Genomic DNA, 18,125 nt, shown 5'->3' on the forward strand with positions numbered 1-18,125 from the left:
GAATTTTTTTGAATGGTTTTGACTATAAGAAGGGCGTTTTTATTGTAAAAATGTTATCAGTTACTGGCACCCAAAGTTTCTGACAAAAATAAGCTTACTATTTTCTTTCTATTTTAATAATGAAATTTTTATTATTAGCAATGAAAAACATTCAAAATTTTCATAATACTAAAAATATCATTTTGAAATGTCTATAACTTTTTTGTTATTGAAGCTGGAGGCTTCAAATTTTAGGTATTGGGTCTTCTCGTGGCAGTCTTTAAGTAGTTAAAGCAGTATTCTTCTTGCAGGGTTCCTTTAAAGATAACATTGCTTATGACTTTGTACCTTGTTTTTCTCGGAATCAATATTACAAAAATCAGATCAATAGAATAATTATATCATCCAAAAAACTGTTGTAAAAAAGGTTAAAATCAGCATGCTTGAAATAGACATGTTGACTTTCTGCTAACAATTGTAGAGTTGCTATGCTTCCCTAATTGTTATAGTAATCATTGTGCAAGGACAATAGATTTGCTATGACAATTCTAACATGTCATAATTAATCACAAGAGCACATGGCAGATGGACTGAGTCTAATTATAGAAGAGTTTTGCTTTTAATAAGCAGTAAATCAAGGGTAAGTAGTGAAATTAGAAAATTCATTATTCTACTTGTATTCAGAATGTTTAGAATAAGTTTGAATCAAAACTAAAAGAAAACAAATCAATTTATTTTTAGTAAAAAAGAGTATATGTAAAAAATGCATTAAAAAAAGTTTTTTATTTTCATTTTTAGGTTATTGATAATTGTATTGGTTTTCATGGTAAGTAAACAATGAGCTTTATTTTTGGGACCTTAATTAGAACTGTGTTTACTTAACATTTTTGTGTAACAAAAATTATCAAATAGGCATAAAATTTAAACTTTATAAATATAAAAAAAAAATTTAGATTAGAATTTGCTTCATTGCCAAATTATTCTTAATTTTCCACGTATAAAAAAATTAGGATAAAACTTTTCAGGGATGTTTTGTATCAGCTCTCTGTGTTCTGAATAATTCAATTGTGAAATTGTAATAATTATAGCTAATGTATATTCAAAACTAGCTGCTACTACCCTAGAGGCCTCTTAGGACACTTAAGATTGTGGAAGGTTGAATTCTATAGCCCCCCCCCATTTTTTTGTAATAGTTTTTAAAGAAAAAGAAAAAAATCAAGGGGTTTTTTCTGTTTTCTCAGGGTGATTTCTCTTGGCTTTGTGGTACCATCCCCCAAAATAGTTATAAAAATCCCAGGACCTATGAGAAGCTACATTGTAAAGGAATATTATATTATTTCAGCAGTTAGCAAGACCCTTTTTACAGACAGGCACAAAGACAGAAACAGATTCTGCTACTTTTATTGAAGAATGATATTTGGAATTTGGATGAATTAATTTTTCACTTCATAGCATTATTTTGTCAAAAACGCAAATTATATTCAACTGAAGGTTGCTTCCTTGCATGTCTTAATTAGAGATTTATTTCGGAGTGGTCGGAAGAGGGGGAGGTGCGACGCGAAGAGTGGAAAGGAGTGAGAAATGGTTGTACGGGAGGGTGGGAAAAAATCGTTAGGAGGGGGGGGGGGGGAGATTCCCATGGTTAAATAATTTCTGTAGTAAGAACAAAACATAGATCATATGTTAGTTAAATTCAACAATTTACAGTTTTTATTTGGAAATTTTTTATTTTCTGTGAAAAGCCCCCAAAGAAAATTTGAAAACATGAAAAGATTTGAAATAAAAAGTCGTCTTGAGGTGATTTGATTTTTTTTTGGAGAATTGTTGTGTTGTAATACAAGCGAAACTATAATTCTACGTTTTTAAAAGCGAAGCTTTTCTACAAATAGGGTAGGTCCGTCCGTCCGTATGTCTGAGACGGATAACTTTTTTTTTAATTTAGATATGTTAGAATTGTCCTATTGATTTCAAACTTTGCATGGTGATTCCTTTAGTAGTTAGGAACGATTTAGAAAGGGTAGCAACTCTATAAAACTCTATAATCATTGCCAAAATGTCTGTACGTCCATTTTAAATATTTTTTTCTCTCACTTTTTTAACAATAAATTTTAAGCAGTTTTTCAACAAATTTACTTACAATTTTGCTTCGACTCTTACATTTATATTCTGAATATTCAGTTCTTACACTATACAAGTGTTAGTGTCCGTTTGTTCTACTGTTTCAGTGCTTCGCTTTTATGGATGTTGTCATCCTTGTTTGTCCTAAAAGTCCGTACAGACAACTGGTGGTACTAATTAAAGATATATAGATAATCTAAGCAGCGTAGCGTATATATAACTGACCAACAGTCAATCAATGAAAAAAATTACTTTAGTTTTATGTCTAACTTTCTAAAAGAAATTTAAAATTTGATAGTTCTTGCCAAATACTTTTTTTTTACTGTTTAATACATTACTAAGCTTTTCAGAAAAGAAGTAGTATGTATTAAAAGACAATTTCTGTATGCTATTGAAAATGGTATTGTAGAATTTGATTTTATAAAAATAATATATTTCTGCAAAGCTTTTCTATGTTGATTTTTACACCTTTGTGGACGTAATCATACTATTGCTGAAATACTGATTTCTTGGACAACAAATAATCAAAGCATCTCTGTAATCAAGTATGTTCTAAAACAGTATTCGGCAAGTAGGAAGTTTTGCAACAAATTTATTTGCAATTTTGTTTGGACTTATATGTATTCTGCTCAATCTTTTTCAGTTCTGACACACTCTACAATTGTTAATGTTCGTTTGTTCTAACGTTTCAGAGATTCGCTTTTTTTGGATGTTGTTATCCTTGTTTATTTATAAACAATACATATAATAGTCACATAGATTATAGGTTATAAGAAGAGCGATACATGATTTTTCAGTATGGCTTTTATTATTAAAACCGGTTCTAATCCAGCAGATATTAATTGGTTTTTAAGTCATACTGGAAACTGTATTAAATAATTTTAGGAGAAAGGAATTCAAACAGATCTAGCAGATATCATAACAGGGTAAAATTATTTCTTATACTGGCGAAGCTACTCTACAAGTTGTGTAGATCTGTATTATGGCACCCTAAAAATGTTTAGGGGTTTGGATTACTTATCAATATGAATATTTTTGAAGACTGCATATATTTTTTTAGCTTAGAGTAACGGACATACTGTGCCTTTTTAGGTTGCTCATGGATCTCGTCAGTTCGTTTATCCAGTAGGAGGGTAGGAGATGGGTTAAAGGGGGTGGATGGGGGGATTATCGTTATTTTAGCCAGCTGCAGCAGAGTACCAAAAAATCTGGTGCAATATCCAAGTAAAAATATATCGATTGTTTCAGACTAGCAGATACCCAACTTCTTCCAACCACTGATTCTTTTTCAAACGGGTCCCTAAGTTTAGGTAAAATTTTCTCACATTTGAATTTGTTATTGAAGCAAACATTTTCAAAAATTCTTTTATAATCCATCTAGGATGTTTGTCTGTCTGTCTGTAGCTTTAACCGCTGGACCGATATGGTTCAACTTTCTAATTTTTGATGTAGGCACTGTTACACTCCCAAGAGAAACTGGCCCTGAAAAAAATACTACTTCTGTTGGGACCCTAACCCTGCAGGGCTACCTATTACCAAATAAAACCTAACCTAACCTGAGGTGGATTCTTTAAAAAAATTTGCCCCACTAATTGCTTAGTTGGGCAAAATTGTTTTCGTAAAAAATCCACCAAAACCACATTAAAATCTACAAAAATTAAACAAAATCATAGAAGGGTTATGAACATAAGATTTATTTAATTTTTGTAGATTTTTAATGTGATTTTGGGTGGATTTTTTACGAAAACACTTTTGCCCCACTAAGTGATTAGTGGGGCAAATTTTTTTAAAGAATCCACCTCTGATCTAAAATTATAAACAAAAAACTACCCCTTACCTACCCCTTATTTTCAACTACGTAAGGGGGGGGGGGGTTCATTGATCAACAGGATACTTTGTGTAAAGCGCCAAACTTCAGTTTATGTTGTTGTGAAAGCATCAGAGCCCAGAGGCTTTTGTCTTTTGGCCTTCCAAATAATTTCCTATTCCATTGCACTATCCCTGATTCTAATATAGATATGGGCGACAGTATAGACAATATAGAGCGGGAATCTGAAGGGGATCAAGACTCTGTACTAAATACTCTTATAAAAGGTAATCTTTTATCTTATATAAAAGCAACAGGAAGTCTAAATATTATCATATTTATCTGACTTTTTAGGCCTTTTTGAAAAAAAAACACATCTAGGGCTCACTTCTTCCACCAATTCAAAAATTTCTTCAATTCTCTTTCGTCATTTGTATGGTCTTAGGGACATTTGAAATGATGGTCGTCAAAAAGTATGCCTGTCTGGTAATTTGTTGGATATGATTGTTGATAGAGGCACTACACATTAGAGTAAAACACTAGAGGGGGAAGGGGTTAAATAACTGTATCTTCCCATCGCAGTGTCCTTGTTCCGACCTTTAATTGGGCCATTGAAATTCAACCAATGGTGTCGCTTATATTAACACAACTAAGTAGCAGATAACATTTTGGTAGCAGACAAAAAAAGGTCATTAAAAATGGAAGGGAGGAAGTTATCTGTATTTATATCTATACTATAGATCTGTTCACTACAAATAACTAGAGACACACTCTCTAAATCAGCCAATAAGAAGCTTGAATTCATTTCTCACGGTTGACGGATTATGGGGTTAGTTTGACTATCTAGATATACCTATTTATTGTTTTTTTTTTAATATTTGAGCTGAATTCTTAAAAGAAACCAGTATTAAATATATTAAATATAATAGGGCTTGGAAGATGGCTATTCTTGTTAAATTATGATACCTAGAAAAACAAGGTACAATGTTATAAGCGATGCATCTCTAGAAGTCCTAAAACAAAGACTTAAAAAATCAAATTTTGGCACTCTGAAAAGTGTTAATGCAATTAAAAGATATATTTGAGACATTCTCAATTTTCTAATTTCATTAGGAGCGCGAAGAATGGAGCAAATCAAGCGCCAGTTAATTGTACAAAGAGGAAGTATAGTTGCTGCCCTGAAGCACGTGGCACAGGCCAGGAGTGTTCAGTCAGGTATAATTGACGCAAGTGCCACTTGGTGGTAAAAAAGAAAACTAAATTTATTTCACTATAGCTTATATTAAATACGATGTCTGTCTATCTGTAGTTTGAGGTCTCCCTGAACCAATGTGGTTGTCCTGTACAGTAAAGTATTGGAAAGTTTAATAATATTTTTGGGGGAGAATCATTAAAAAAAAAAGTGACTAAAAAGCTGTTCCAAATCAGTCGGATGTTATATAATTCTCAAAAATGCACCTTAATGTTGGGAATGTTGAAAAGAAAAATGAGAGGACTTGCTTTAATAACATCTAAATAAATCTCATTTCCCTGCACCCATACAGTTACGGACTGACTGACTGACCTATGGACAGACAAGGTGAATCAAAAATAAATTATTTGATAGAATTATGTTTAGATGATCAGAGTAGTTCCTTGAGTAAGACTGGGACAAGTTTCAATTCAGAGAGGGACAGAGCCCTCGCAAGCTTTCATACAAGTCTTAAGGTAACAAGTTTTAATTCAGAGAGGGACAGGGCACTGGCAAGCTTTCATACAAATCTTAAGGTAACAAGTTTTAATTCAGAGTGGGATAGGGCACTAGCAAGCTTTCATACAAGTCTTAAGGTAACAAGTTTTAATTCAGAGAGGGACAGGGCACTGGCAAGCTTTCATACAAGTCTTAAGGTAACAAGTTTTAATTCAGAGATGGACAGGGCACTGGCAAGCTTTCATACAAGTCTGAAGGTAACAAGTTTTAATTCAGAGAGGGACAGAGCCCTCGCAAGCTTTCATACAAGTCTTAAGGTAACAAGTTTTAATTCAGAGAGGGACAGAGCCCTCGCAAGCTTTCATACAAGTCTGAAGGTAATAAGTTTTAATTCAGAGAGGGACAGGGCACAGACAAGCTTTCATACAAGTCTTAAGGTAACACCACCACAAAACATAATTTTCCTTAAAATAAAATAACAAGATCTACGTATGTCTGTCTGAACCAACAGATCTCATTAACCAATAGGGTTCTCCTTCACAATGTCCTTACTTTTCCTTCTGTAGGTTCTGGGAGGATTTATAATACTTTCAATGTTTGATTTGATAACTCTTTTGAATTTTATTCTTATATAAAAGTAACAGAATGCTTGTCAGTACGAAAGTACCTAAGGATCTCGATAAACGCTGAACCGATAAGATTCTCCTTTACAGTGAAGCTTCTCATAGATTTAGGGAAGGTTTATAACTATTTTGGGGGAGCTGAGGAAAGATAACGTCCCCCCCAAAAAATTTGTTTTTCTATTTCTTTTTAAAACTAAAATTTAAAGTGGATTGTCAATCCTGTGTAGGCATTTAGATGTGTAGCCGCAAGTTTTCAATAATATATTTAGGTTTGTCCTATGTGTGAGGCCAGATTTCCAGTGGATGTCTCAAGTGATGACTTTGAACAACATGTTCTGCAGCATTTCAGGTAATTCTTATATAATAGTATGGTAAGCCGAGCGTTCTCGGCCCACAGGGTAACGAGTTCGAGTTCAACGAGCCCTAGCCTTGAATTATTCTACCAAAACAAACTAGCAGGATTTAGTCATACAGAAATTATATATTTAACTGAATAATATTTACAAGCAATGTTTACTATATATATACAACAGATTATAACAATGGTTAGGTTTGAAGGGGGTGTGGGACGCTAGGGCTTAGCTCCCGGCGGTAGACAGGCTGTGGGGGCAGCGGTGGTAAAAGGGGAGGCAGCGCCTCCCGGTTGTATAATCGTGTGAGGGGCGCGTGATAGCTGCATGTTTGAGTCCCTCCCCACATTTAGGCAGGCCAGTTTGACCGCTAGATAGCGGGGTCAACATCGGTCATGAGATAGATGGTGATATAATAAGATTAGTGCAGAGGGTTTGTTATGATAAGTCACAGCGTAGCAACTCTGTAAACTGCCTGTCCGTCTGGTTGTCGTATTACCACAACCTCCCCTTCAAGGGTTGCGTGGCTCTCGAGCCACCAGGCCTTGAACCTGGGGATACGACAACCTATGTCTGCGCAGGACAGGCTCTTCCTGGGGCACAGCTCGATGGAGGACAGCTCGGGCTACACAGGCTCCACGGGACACTCGTTGCTCGGTCTGGCTGTGGTTGGATATCAGCATTGTCAGCTCCTGGTTGGCTTCTAGACGGGGGTTGGCGACGGCTAAGCCCCGGCGCTGGAAATTTTGCCTCGTCTGCAGGACTAGCTCTGCCTCAGCGGGTAGCTGGACACGGAGGCCTAGGCTAACTCTGGTGGTTCCCAAGGGGGGAATGACGATGGCTGAAGGCGCATAAAGTTCCATGGGGGCGCCTGCTTGATTCAGGTTGCTTGGCCTCCTAGCTCCTACCCGGATAGGGATGGCTGTCATCAACAGGGGGCACATGGCTTCAGCTTCGTCCTCTGGGGCGGCCTCTTCCATTGCAGTAGCTGCTTCTCCTCCTACAGGCTCGCTGCTGGCCGGCAGGTGCTCCATGTCTGTATCAGGATTCCAGATGGCATCTCTGGGTGGCTCTGGAGCTGGCGGCGGCGGCGGTGGTTCGTTGGGTTGCCCCTGCAGGTTCTCTTCTACTGGGTCACGATCCTGGCCGCTGGGCTGTGGGGCGGCTGCGGCCGGCTGGTGCACTGGGAACTGTCCTGGGTCGCTAGCTGCGGGCGCCGCCGCTCCAACCGGCAGCTCGGTGGCATCCTCGTCGCCGTCCACGTCGACTTGAATGTCTGCTGGAATCTGGTGGGCAGTCACATCTCCAGTGTATTTGCGCAGTCGGCCTACATGCGCGGTAACTTCCGAGATCCTGGCTATTGGAGAGGCAGGTTTGATGACATAATGGACGTCTGTAGCTTTCCTCACTACCTTCCAGGGGCCAGTCCATCTCTTGGTAATCTTGGCTGCCTTCCCTGGCACCAGGCGGGGGGCCAGGTACCAGACCAAGTCTCCAACCTCATACTTGGCCGTGCCTTCGTAGGCTGCCGCGCTCCTCCGGATGGCTCCCTCCTCCTTCTGCTGGATGGCATCATACACTGCATGGTAACGTTGCAGGAGAGCTTGGACGTTGGCTGGAACCGAGGCATATTCTGTTTCTGGCAGCCGGAGCACCATGTCCACCGGAAGCTTGGCCTCTCTCCCAAAGAAGGCCAGGAACGGGGTCACGCCGGTAGATCTGCAGGCCTTGGTGTTGTAGGCGAATGCAATGGCAGGCAAGTGGGGCTCCCAGTTGTTGTCGTCTCTGTCTAAGAACAGACGCATGCCTGTATTGAGCGTCCGATGAAACCTTTCCACTCGGTTGGACTGCGGGTTGTAGGGTGGTGGATGTGTCAGGCCAATCTCAAGCCTGGAGGCCAGTTCCTGGAATACCTGGCCGGTGAACTCCATCCCATTATCGGAGTGGATCTTCAGGGGGCATCCGAACGTGGCCAGGTGGCGGTGCAGCAGGGCTTCAGCCACCGTGAGGGTGCGCTTGTTGGGGATGGCGTAGAGGCTGACAAACCGGCTGAACCCATCTTGACAGGTGAGGATGTAGCGGTTCCCAGCTGGGGTCTCTGGCAGCGGCCCCACCAGGTCGATGAACAGGACTTGCTGTGGATACCCCTGGCGGGAGGGTACATGTATCCCTTGCTTCAACCTTTCCTTGGTAACCTTCTGGACACATTCAGGACAAGTCTGAACCATCAGGCGGACGTCACGGGCCAGGTTGGGCCACCAGAAGTGCATGGCAACGCGGGCGATAGTCGCGTCCATCCCAAAGTGCCCGGCCATGGGGGTCCCATGGGCTAGAAAGAACGCGTCCTGCTGGAGGGCCGAAGGCAGCAGGTATCTTGTCCGTTCCCCTGTCAGGGTCTGGTCAGTGGTGGTGAGGCAGCCATGCTCGTCAAGTCGCGCTGGCCGTTGGCATGTTGGCGTCCTCCCGGCGGCTGAGGGCGTCAGCGTTGGTGTTCGGGGTGCCAGGACGGTGGCAGACAGTAAAATCTAGGGCCGCTAGCTCCTCTTGCCAGCGGGCCACCATCCCTGTGGATGTGTTCAGCGACTTCATCTGCAACAAGGCTGAGGAATCAGTGTTGATCTGGAAGCTGCGGTAGGACAAGATGCCGTGGAATTTCCGGATTCCATACATAATGGCGGCCATCTCTCCCTTCCAGGACGGGTAGCGAGTCTCGGGGTCGGTTGTCTTGCGCCCCACGGCGGCAATCAGCCTCTCCTTGCCGTCCTGGCATTGACTCAGAATGGCAGAGATGGCGCGGCTGCTGAAATCTGTGGTGAGCTGGAATACTGCTGGCAAGTCAAACCTGGGCGGCGCTCGGATGGGGGCTTGACGGAACTTGTCCTTGAGTTGCAGCAGCTGGGCTTCCATCTCAGGTGTCCAGGCTAGGGTCTTGGCCGTCTTCTGCCGATTCATCTCGTAGGTGAGGTCGGCATACTCTGGGATGAACAGGCGGTAGTATCCAAAGAACCCCAGAAGCGCCAGCAAATCTTTGGGGGTGCTGGGGGCCGGCCAGTCTAGGATACGGTCAATATAATCCTCTTGCATGGCTATCCCCTCACGGCTGAGGGTGTGGCCCAGATAATCCACCTTGGCTCGGAACAGCTTGGTCTTGGCTGGCTTGAGGCGGATTCCTCCCCTGCGGTGGGCCTCCAAAACCTCCCGGAGCCTAGCCAGGTGGGCCCAGGTATCCTGGTGGAAGGTCAGGACGTCGTCAAGGTATGACTGGAGGTTGGCTGTGCCTAAGGGGTTTAGGACCCCTGCAATAAATCTGGAATAGACAGATGGTGCCGTAGCCAGGCCAAAGGGCATCCTTTTCCATTGATACAAGCCCCTGGGGGTGGTGAAGGCGGTGCAGGGCCGGCTGTCCTCAGACACACGGATGGTGTAGTATGCGGCCACCGCGTCTAGGGCACTGTAGACGCGGTGCCCTCCAGCTCGTTCTACCAGCTGCTGGATCCTGGGCAGAGGGTAGCTATCCAGCTCCAGGCACTTGTTGAGGGCTCTGTAGTCGACGGCCCAGCGGGTGCTCCCGTCCTTCTTCTTGATGGGCACCAAAGGGCTGCTCCAGGCGGAGTCTGACGGCTCTATGACCCCCTCCTGTAGCCAAGTGTCCAATTGTTTCTCCAGCTCAGCCTCCTGCCGCGGGTTCAGATCCCTAAATCTCTGGCGGATCGGCTGGGTCCCTGGCTTGAGGCGCAGCTGCAGCTCGACTACATCTGTGCAGCCGGGGGTAGAGTTGGAGAAGACGTCCCTGTACTCTGATAACATGGTCCAAACCTCCTTTTTGAGCAAGGGATCCTTGCGCAGGAACTCGTTGTCTTCCATCTCAAGGGCCTCCCACAACTCCTGCATGTCTGGGGGCTCAACAGGCTCTTGGAACGAGTGGAGACTCGGGGGAGGCTTATCAGAAACCTCTAAAATGTCAGGCTTGACCAGCTCCCCTGCCACTGGGAGGCCAGCGTCCAGCAGGAGGGGCGTCTCCCCTTCATTTACCACCAGCACTCGGAACACAGTGGCGGATCCAGGCCTGTGGGCATACAGGCCTTCTGGGATGACAAGATCCTCCCCAAACCTCTGTTCTGGGGCAGCTAGTTGGATGGCATCCTTGGTGCGGTGGCCTACTAACTCAACAGGGACCGCCATGACACCGCGGCCAGGCAAGACCACCCGCTTGGCCGTGCGAAGTTGGGGTGGCTGGCCGTCAGTTGGAGTGACAGCGCTTAGCCTATACGTGGCTGGTGCGGGGTCAGCTTCGGCTCCGGGACCCACCGGCCGCGACTTGACGGGCTCGGCCTCGGGAGGGGCTGACGTGTCGGAGCCAGGTGTGGCTCCGAGGGCGTCCGGCCACGATTTGACGGGCTCGGCGCTGGGAGAGGCCGAGGCGCTGGGTCCAGCCTGGGCTCCGTGGGCGTCCGGCCGCGACTTGACGGGCTCGGCGCTAGGAGAGGCTGAGGCAGCGGAGCCATGCGTGGCTCCGGAGGCGGCCGGCCACGACTTGACGGGCACGGCGCCGGGAGAGGCTGATTCCTGGGAGTTGAGTGTGGCTCCGGGTGCATCAGACCGCGACTTGACGGGTCTGGACTCGGACTTGGCTGGTTGACTGGCTGGGGGTCCCAGGTAGAGGGGGCCAGGTGGACACGGCTGGCCGTTGATAAAGGTGTCGGCGGAGAAGATTGGTTCTGGAGGGCTGGCAATTTCAGGGAACGTTGTTGGCAGGTTCTCCCGCGGCACCTTGGGCACTGGGGGCAACCCCATGGCTAGCAGGTTGGCCCCCCTATGGGCGTTGAGCGCAGTATCCACCCAGTGCGTGCCCCTCATAGCTCAACTCTCTCTCGGCTGTCTCCCGGTCAATGGGGACGCCACGGAGTGGGATAAACTCCCCACGCACCCACAAGCAAGGTGGTTGCATGTCGAAACAGAGCCTAGTTCCGAACTCCTTGAGAAAATACCCTCCTAGGTTCAGAGGGTGTGAGAGGTTCCGGACCACAGTCACGTGGTAAAGATGGAGTATAAGGGTGTGTGAGACTGCCATATATAATTCTTTCAATTTTCCTATTACCTGGAGGGGCTGGCCTTCCTCGTTAGCTTCGAATCACTAGAGCTTATTAATTATCACTGGGTCAACAATTTTATATTTCTTTTTATCACTTGGTTGACATTTATACACACTTATGTGTTGTTATCACTAGGAGCTCTAGGTGTGATTCTGGAAGCACTGGCAGCAGGGAATGTCCGTCCTGCAAGGTTCAGAGGGGTGACGGCGGTAGGGAATGACCCGTCCTACAGCGCCGCTGGTTCGAATCCCGAAAATGGCGGCAGGGAATGGCCCGTCCTACAGCGCCTCGGGTTCGAATCCTGGAAGGCAGCGGCAGGGAATGTCCCGTCCTGCCGTGCCTGTGGCTCAAAATCTGCTATCCGTCGCAGTGGTAGGGCTTACTTGTGTGCTGAGGCTTCGCAGCCACACATTGCCTTCTCAAGGAGACCAGCACCCAGCTGTCTGTCTCGTAGGTTTGGCCTAGGTGTCCTGGGGCTTGTCCCAGCTACACTTGCCAATTTAGACTCAGTTCTGTAGCCGTCTGAGCTAAATTATCCGATTACCGTGGCTGCGCACCTAGCGCTACTCCTACACGGTACAGAAAAAGCGTCTTAACTGGCGCTTTTAGCAGGCTAAATCTGCTTGCCGTAGGCCAGAGGCCCACATATTGCGTTCAAAATGATGGAAATTCGACCTAAAAAGGCCGTCTCACGGGTCAGTTGGCTTCTCAGTTGGCGGCTGATTGTCCCCTTACTTGCCAAAGGGTCCAATCAGAGGTAGAATAGGCTAGTTTCTGTAAGGCTCGATTGAAACACGCTGACACCAAGTTATGGTAAGCCGAGCGTTCTCGGCCCACAGGGTAACGAGTTCGAGTTCAACGAGCCCTAGCCTTGAATTATTCTACCAAAACAAACTAGCAGGATTTAGTCATACAGAAATTATATATTTAACTGAATAATATTTACAAGCAATGTTTACTATATATATACAACAGATTATAACAATGGTTAGGTTTGAAGGGGGTGTGGGACGCTAGGGCTTAGCTCCCGGCGGTAGACAGGCTGTGGGGGCAGCGGTGGTAAAAGGGGAGGCAGCGCCTCCCGGTTGTATAATCGCGTGAGGGGCGCGTGATAGCTGCATGTTTGAGTCCCTCCCCACATTTAGGCAGGCCAGTTTGACCGCTAGATAGCGGGGTCAACATCGGTCATGAGATAGATGGTGATATAATAAGATTAGTGCAGAGGGTTTGTTATGATAAGTCACAGCGTAGCAACTCTGTAAACTGCCTGTCCGTCTGGTTGTCGTATTACCACAATAGTATTAGGATGTTTCTGAGTCTATCTGTCTGTCTGTTTATTAGAGAAATCTACCCTAAAATAAGGGCCAACCCCATCCCTCCCACCCCCAAAAAAAACTGTTATGCCTATTTGAAAAAAAAGAAATATAGTTTTCACTTCTTCCACCATTTTAAAAATATTTGTCAATGCTTTCTCATCATTTGTATGGCCTTTGGGATATCTAAAACGATGGTCACCAATTAGTTTGTCTGTCTGTTTGACTGTCTGATTGTCTGTCTGTCTTAATCAATCAAGGATACAATGGCGTCCGCATTCTGTTATTTGTATGTCCGTACGTCTGTCTAAGTAAGTATAATTTGAAATCCATTTGTTTTATTTCAGCTATGAGAGTGATGGAGATACACTTCAGTATTACAGCAGTGGAGATGGTCTTTGAATCTTTAAATCAGAACTCAATATCATTATAGTTTTATAAAAGTAACAGGATGTTTATGTTTCTGTGTGTGTCTGTCTGTCTGTCTATACCAAGGATTTTGGTAACCGCTGAACCGATTTGGTTCTTAGTTGCATGCAGTGTAGCTACTCATAGGTCCCGGGAAGGTTTATAACTATTTTGGGGAAGGGTACCGCCACCCTCTCAAATGAAATCGCCCCTACAAGAAAATGACATTCCAAAATTTTGTTTTGCCTTTTTTAAAGCTAAAATTGAAATTGTAAAATATATATAATTTTATATCTTTAGAGGAACATTTCAAATCATAAAACTCTAATTTGCATAAAATTTTCTATAAAAAAAATCTAGACAATCTTTATAGATGAAATATTTCTCTCTTATAACTTTTACATTTCAATGCTTTCATCTGAAAGAAAACTTAAGCCAAATAACTTCTTCCAAATACTATAATATGATAACCTTGTATAAAAATGTACCTAATCTAATAAGCCAATTTGATATTTGTGTAATATGTATAATGTATTTCGATGGTTTTCTAAAAAGTGAAGTAATTCTGAAAAAAAATATACCTAAAAATTGTTATTTTTGTATTTACATTTTTCATATTTTTATTTGCGGGTCTAATAGTGTAAAAAATCTTTGTAATAATTGTTTTACAAAATGAAATGAATTTATAATAAATTTATCTTATAAATATGTTTAATTCTTTAATCTTAAAATGTTAATTTTTCGCCCCTATAGCCTCTTAGTGCTTCGCCAAACCATCGAGGGATGGAATTCAACCCTTGGAATCATTTAGTACGTACAGAAGGACCACAGACAGACTTTTATGACAAAAGGAGGACTAGTATGTCGTAAATTGAGGAAATCAAATGTCGTCTTCAATATATGTGTTTTAGGACACATCGTCTTCTATTAAAAAATAATTCAATAATTTTAAAAAAAGGACACTCCTCTTTGTATTTTTTTCAACAAGGATAACAACATCCATAGAAGCAAAGCTCTACAGTCAGAAGGAACAATAACTCTTATAGTGTGACAGAATGAAATATGTACATATTTTTTTGCAAAATTAATTCAAATAGCAATCAACAAAAGAATAGCAATCCATCAATAACGAATTATTTATATTAAGTAATAAAAAACTAATTTATGTTATAAACTAAGAATAGTAAATATTTGGAGTGTCCTTGCAATCTCCTTTCTTTTAGAAATTTTAGGAATATTGGTGCTAAAAAGAAAATCTAATCCTTGCTAAATAGTTTAGATACTGAAAAAGTTATTATTGTGTTGACTTGACAGAATTTAAGTTAATTATAGAAGAGAGAAAAGTGTTTTGAAAAAAATCTGAATCATTAGATCTCTTAATTAATTTCTAGACTAATATGTTTTTGCTTTTAAAAAAGCTTTTTCTGGACATTTAAAAATGATATCCATTTCATACAAAATAATAGTAGGACTTGTAAATAATCCCATCCCTACATTAGAAGACATGAAATCATCATATTCTAATATTTACATATGATTTTTTTTATAATTTTACATTTACATTGCATGGACTATGTGATTTGAAATGTCGTCTTAAGAAAATAAAAATCTTTATAAATAAAATCAAGGTTCTATTTTATACATTTTTTTTATTATTTCATTACCTATAGAATTATTTTTGGGATATTCATTTATAGGACAATTTTTAATAATTGAACCTTAAACTTGAAAAGATCTACCACTCCCTTTCTTTCAATTTTATTTAAGGATCGGTCTTTTGAAGAAAGCACACAGCTGTCTCTTATGGTTATCCACAAGTCATAAAAAATATTAATAATGTTAAGTTTGAATCAATTTTAAAGTTTCTTTAACGCTCACAATATCTCAAGTACGTTTTAAAAATATTTATAATTGTATAAAAATAAATAAAAATCTACTCATATAATCTGGCAACCGCGACTAAAAGGGTAGGGAAGTGGCTGACAGACCAGCCGTCAGTTTGTAGAAATATTTTTAATTTAAGTTAATTTTAGTATATAAATATAAAAAAAATGTTTTGTCTTTTAACCATAAAAAAATTAAGCTTCTAAAATATACTTTTATCCAATTAACATTTGAAAATGTTTAAAAATTGTAAAAATTAAATGATTCTTTAAAAAGTTGTTGTTTCTGTTGTATTATTTACAGTATCTATCTTTCTACCTGCCTTCCTAGGGAGTGGCATAAATGGCTGCCTAGCTTGCCTACAGGGTTAGGGCACACACACACTCACGCACACTGAATAGCCTGGGCACACACGCAAACACTCACACACGCTGAATAGCCTAGGCACACACACACCGCTAGTGGTGCGGGTGTGTATTAGTAATAGCTTCCTAAGCAAAGGGGATAAATACAATAGAGGAAATGAAAATTTTATTTCCGTTCGCTACGTTTTTACCTTATTTTGGTGAAAATATATGGTAAAAGTGCATTTTTTCTGGATTTTTTTAGTGATTTTCATGATCATTTCATGTCATTTTCTATACGTAAGTATAAAATCAGTATTTAATTAAATAATAATTTACAGATTTAATGATAAACTAGTTTTTTTAATTAATGATTAAATCATACTATTTAATATTTAAGAATTAAATGAAGTTAAAACTATTTAATGTTTTTAAGTTGTTATTCTTTGTTTAAGTTAAATATAGATGTTCTTTGAAGTTTATTTTAACAAAAATTTTGCCAAAATAAGCGACCGGCCCTTATCTTATAAATCTAAAAAACTGTTTCTTTACCTATATAAATCTGTTGTAAAATTGCGTGAATACATGATACTGTTTGAAGACATACTGCCCAAATGGTACTTATTTGTTAGAGGAATCATCATGCACAGTTTGATTTCCTTAGAACACATCTAACATACTTTAATTAACGATTAATAGCTATCCGTTACGTACGGACCAACCTTAAAAATACGAAAGTATCTCTTTTAATAATATTTTTTTTTGTATAAATGCCTAGGTAATATTTTTAACTCATATGTCAACTTGTGGCTAGGGATAGGTATCTAAAATGAATTAAAACCCCAAAGTTGTCGAGCCAACTAATAAGAAAACGTTATTGCAAATCTTTAGGGACAACATAGTGTACGTAATTAACAGCCCAATGTCCCCTTCCTCTCTGAATTGTTAGATACGTATCTAAACGAATTATAAAATAAATATTTTGATATTTTCAATTAAATCCAATTTGTGCTCTAAAACAGTAGATTTAGGGTATTTTTCTGTTCATAACAGTCCGTACGTATAGCTTATTTTTATTGTCATTTATGTAAATTGCAGGAAAATGAATTTGTCTTCTCTCATTATTTTCATAGATATTTACATATATTTTGAAGATTTTGGGGGTGTTGTATATTATTTGCTATTGTATAAAAACCCTGTATCTCTAAACATACAGGCTTATTTAGTTGATGTTTTGAAATTAATGTGAATTTTAAACAAATTAAAGCATTTTAGAATTGTATTTAAAGCCTTTTTAATGACCGTCAATATTTTATACCTATCTTTTTGTTACTGTAACATTATTAGCCTTTTAATTGCCCATTGTTTACTTTGCGATTTGTTCATTGTATGTCTTTTTGTATTGTTTTATTGCTTAAAGATAAGAAAAACAATAGGTAGCTATATTTGCATAAATATGTCCTACAACATTCTTTCTCTCCAACTTTACTATCAGCTAAAGACATAATTGCATGCCGATACTTTGGGAGAAGATTCGTCCATTGTCCAATCCTTGGTTTTCTAGGTTGTATAAGTATTGTTAAAAAGGGGAAAAAGTAGGTATTTTAAGAATGCATCAATTTAACATTTTTTAGTCCTTAAAAAGTATAAATTAAAGAATATTTCGTGCCCTACGATAAACTATCCCTTTAAACTAAGATAATAATTTACCTACCTACCTAAAAAATAAATTTTTTTTGAATATTTCCCCCAAATCCATCTGTTTAGCATAATGAATACAAAACACATAACAAGACAGAAAACTCTGGACCCAAATGTCCCAAATGATGAGCTTTATGGCAAATAAAAAGGTTTAGCAATAAAATGAAATGATAATGCTTTTTAGAGCCAGGGATATAAGGGATAAGGCTTTTTAATTTTTATGCTTTATATTTCAAACAAGCTTGATTGTTGAGATGCTTCGCTTATAACATTGTACTTTGTTGTAATAGGAATGAATATCACATAAAAAGTTGTTGCAAAAAGGTCAAAAATCAACAAATGGACGTAGGGACATTCTGGTAACAATTATAGAGTCGCTACGCTTTTTAAATCGTACCTAACGACATCAGGAATCACTATGCTAAGTTTGGAATCGATAGGACAGTTCTAACATGCCTAAATTAACGATATGAAATATCCTTCTAATTCTATATCCCTGAAATTTCGTTTAATAATGCCAGCATGATGTTGATTACACTAAAACATGTTTTCCAACACTTGTTTTCTGTGTGTGTGTTTGTTTGTGTGTGTGTGTCTGTGTGTGTGTGTGTGAGTCGAGCAAAGATAAAACAAATAATAATTCTAGTTTTGTTTATTTTACATCAGAAAAGAATAAACAATGAACAACACTTTTTATATATTTTGGTCCTCTTAGTCAGATGACATTATGCTGTAAATAGAAGTACTATTTAAAATTTTAAAATTTGTTTTTGTAAGAAAACTATAGGGGTATAAAGGAATAAGACAATGGCCGA

The 18,125-nt window shown here is 40.3% G+C and overlaps 1 protein-coding gene across 2 annotated transcripts; it reads left to right on the forward strand.

The window, feature by feature from the left end:
- The first annotated feature begins 1,627 nt into the window (after positions 1–1,627).
- On the forward strand, positions 1,628–14,087 carry LOC145332543 (uncharacterized). 2 transcript variants are annotated; one of them, XM_080177544.1, is made up of 8 exons: positions 1,628–1,776; positions 2,983–3,023; positions 3,346–3,407; positions 4,114–4,191; positions 5,018–5,119; positions 5,523–5,611; positions 6,487–6,566; positions 13,321–14,087. In XM_080177544.1, the coding sequence occupies exons 1-8, from the start codon at positions 1,660–1,662 to the stop codon at positions 13,373–13,375; spliced, it is 624 nt and encodes a 207-aa protein (XP_080033670.1). In that variant the 5' UTR covers positions 1,628–1,659; the 3' UTR covers positions 13,376–14,087. The 2 variants fall into 2 exon arrangements, with proteins under 2 accessions (XP_080033670.1, XP_080033671.1); XM_080177545.1 differs by lacking the exon at positions 1,628–1,776 and adding an exon at positions 2,421–2,497.
- The last annotated feature ends 4,038 nt before the right edge of the window (positions 14,088–18,125 follow it).

The sequence above is a fragment of the Acartia tonsa genome, chromosome 11 (assembly GCF_053477335.1).
Source record: "Acartia tonsa isolate MP-2025a chromosome 11, ASM5347733v1, whole genome shotgun sequence".
NCBI lineage: Eukaryota > Metazoa > Arthropoda > Copepoda > Calanoida > Acartiidae > Acartia > Acartia tonsa.

Coding starts and splice junctions, on each gene's coding strand:
- LOC145332543 (XM_080177544.1), top strand. CDS start 1,660: ATGTTAGTTAAATTCAACAATTTACAGTTTTTATTTGGAAATTTTTTA. Junction 1,777..2,982: donor AAATAAAAAGTCGTCTTGAG/GTGATTTGATTT, acceptor AAATAATTTTAG/GAGAAAGGAATTCAAACAGA. Junction 5,612..6,486: donor GCTTTCATACAAGTCTTAAG/GTAACAAGTTTT, acceptor TAATATATTTAG/GTTTGTCCTATGTGTGAGGC.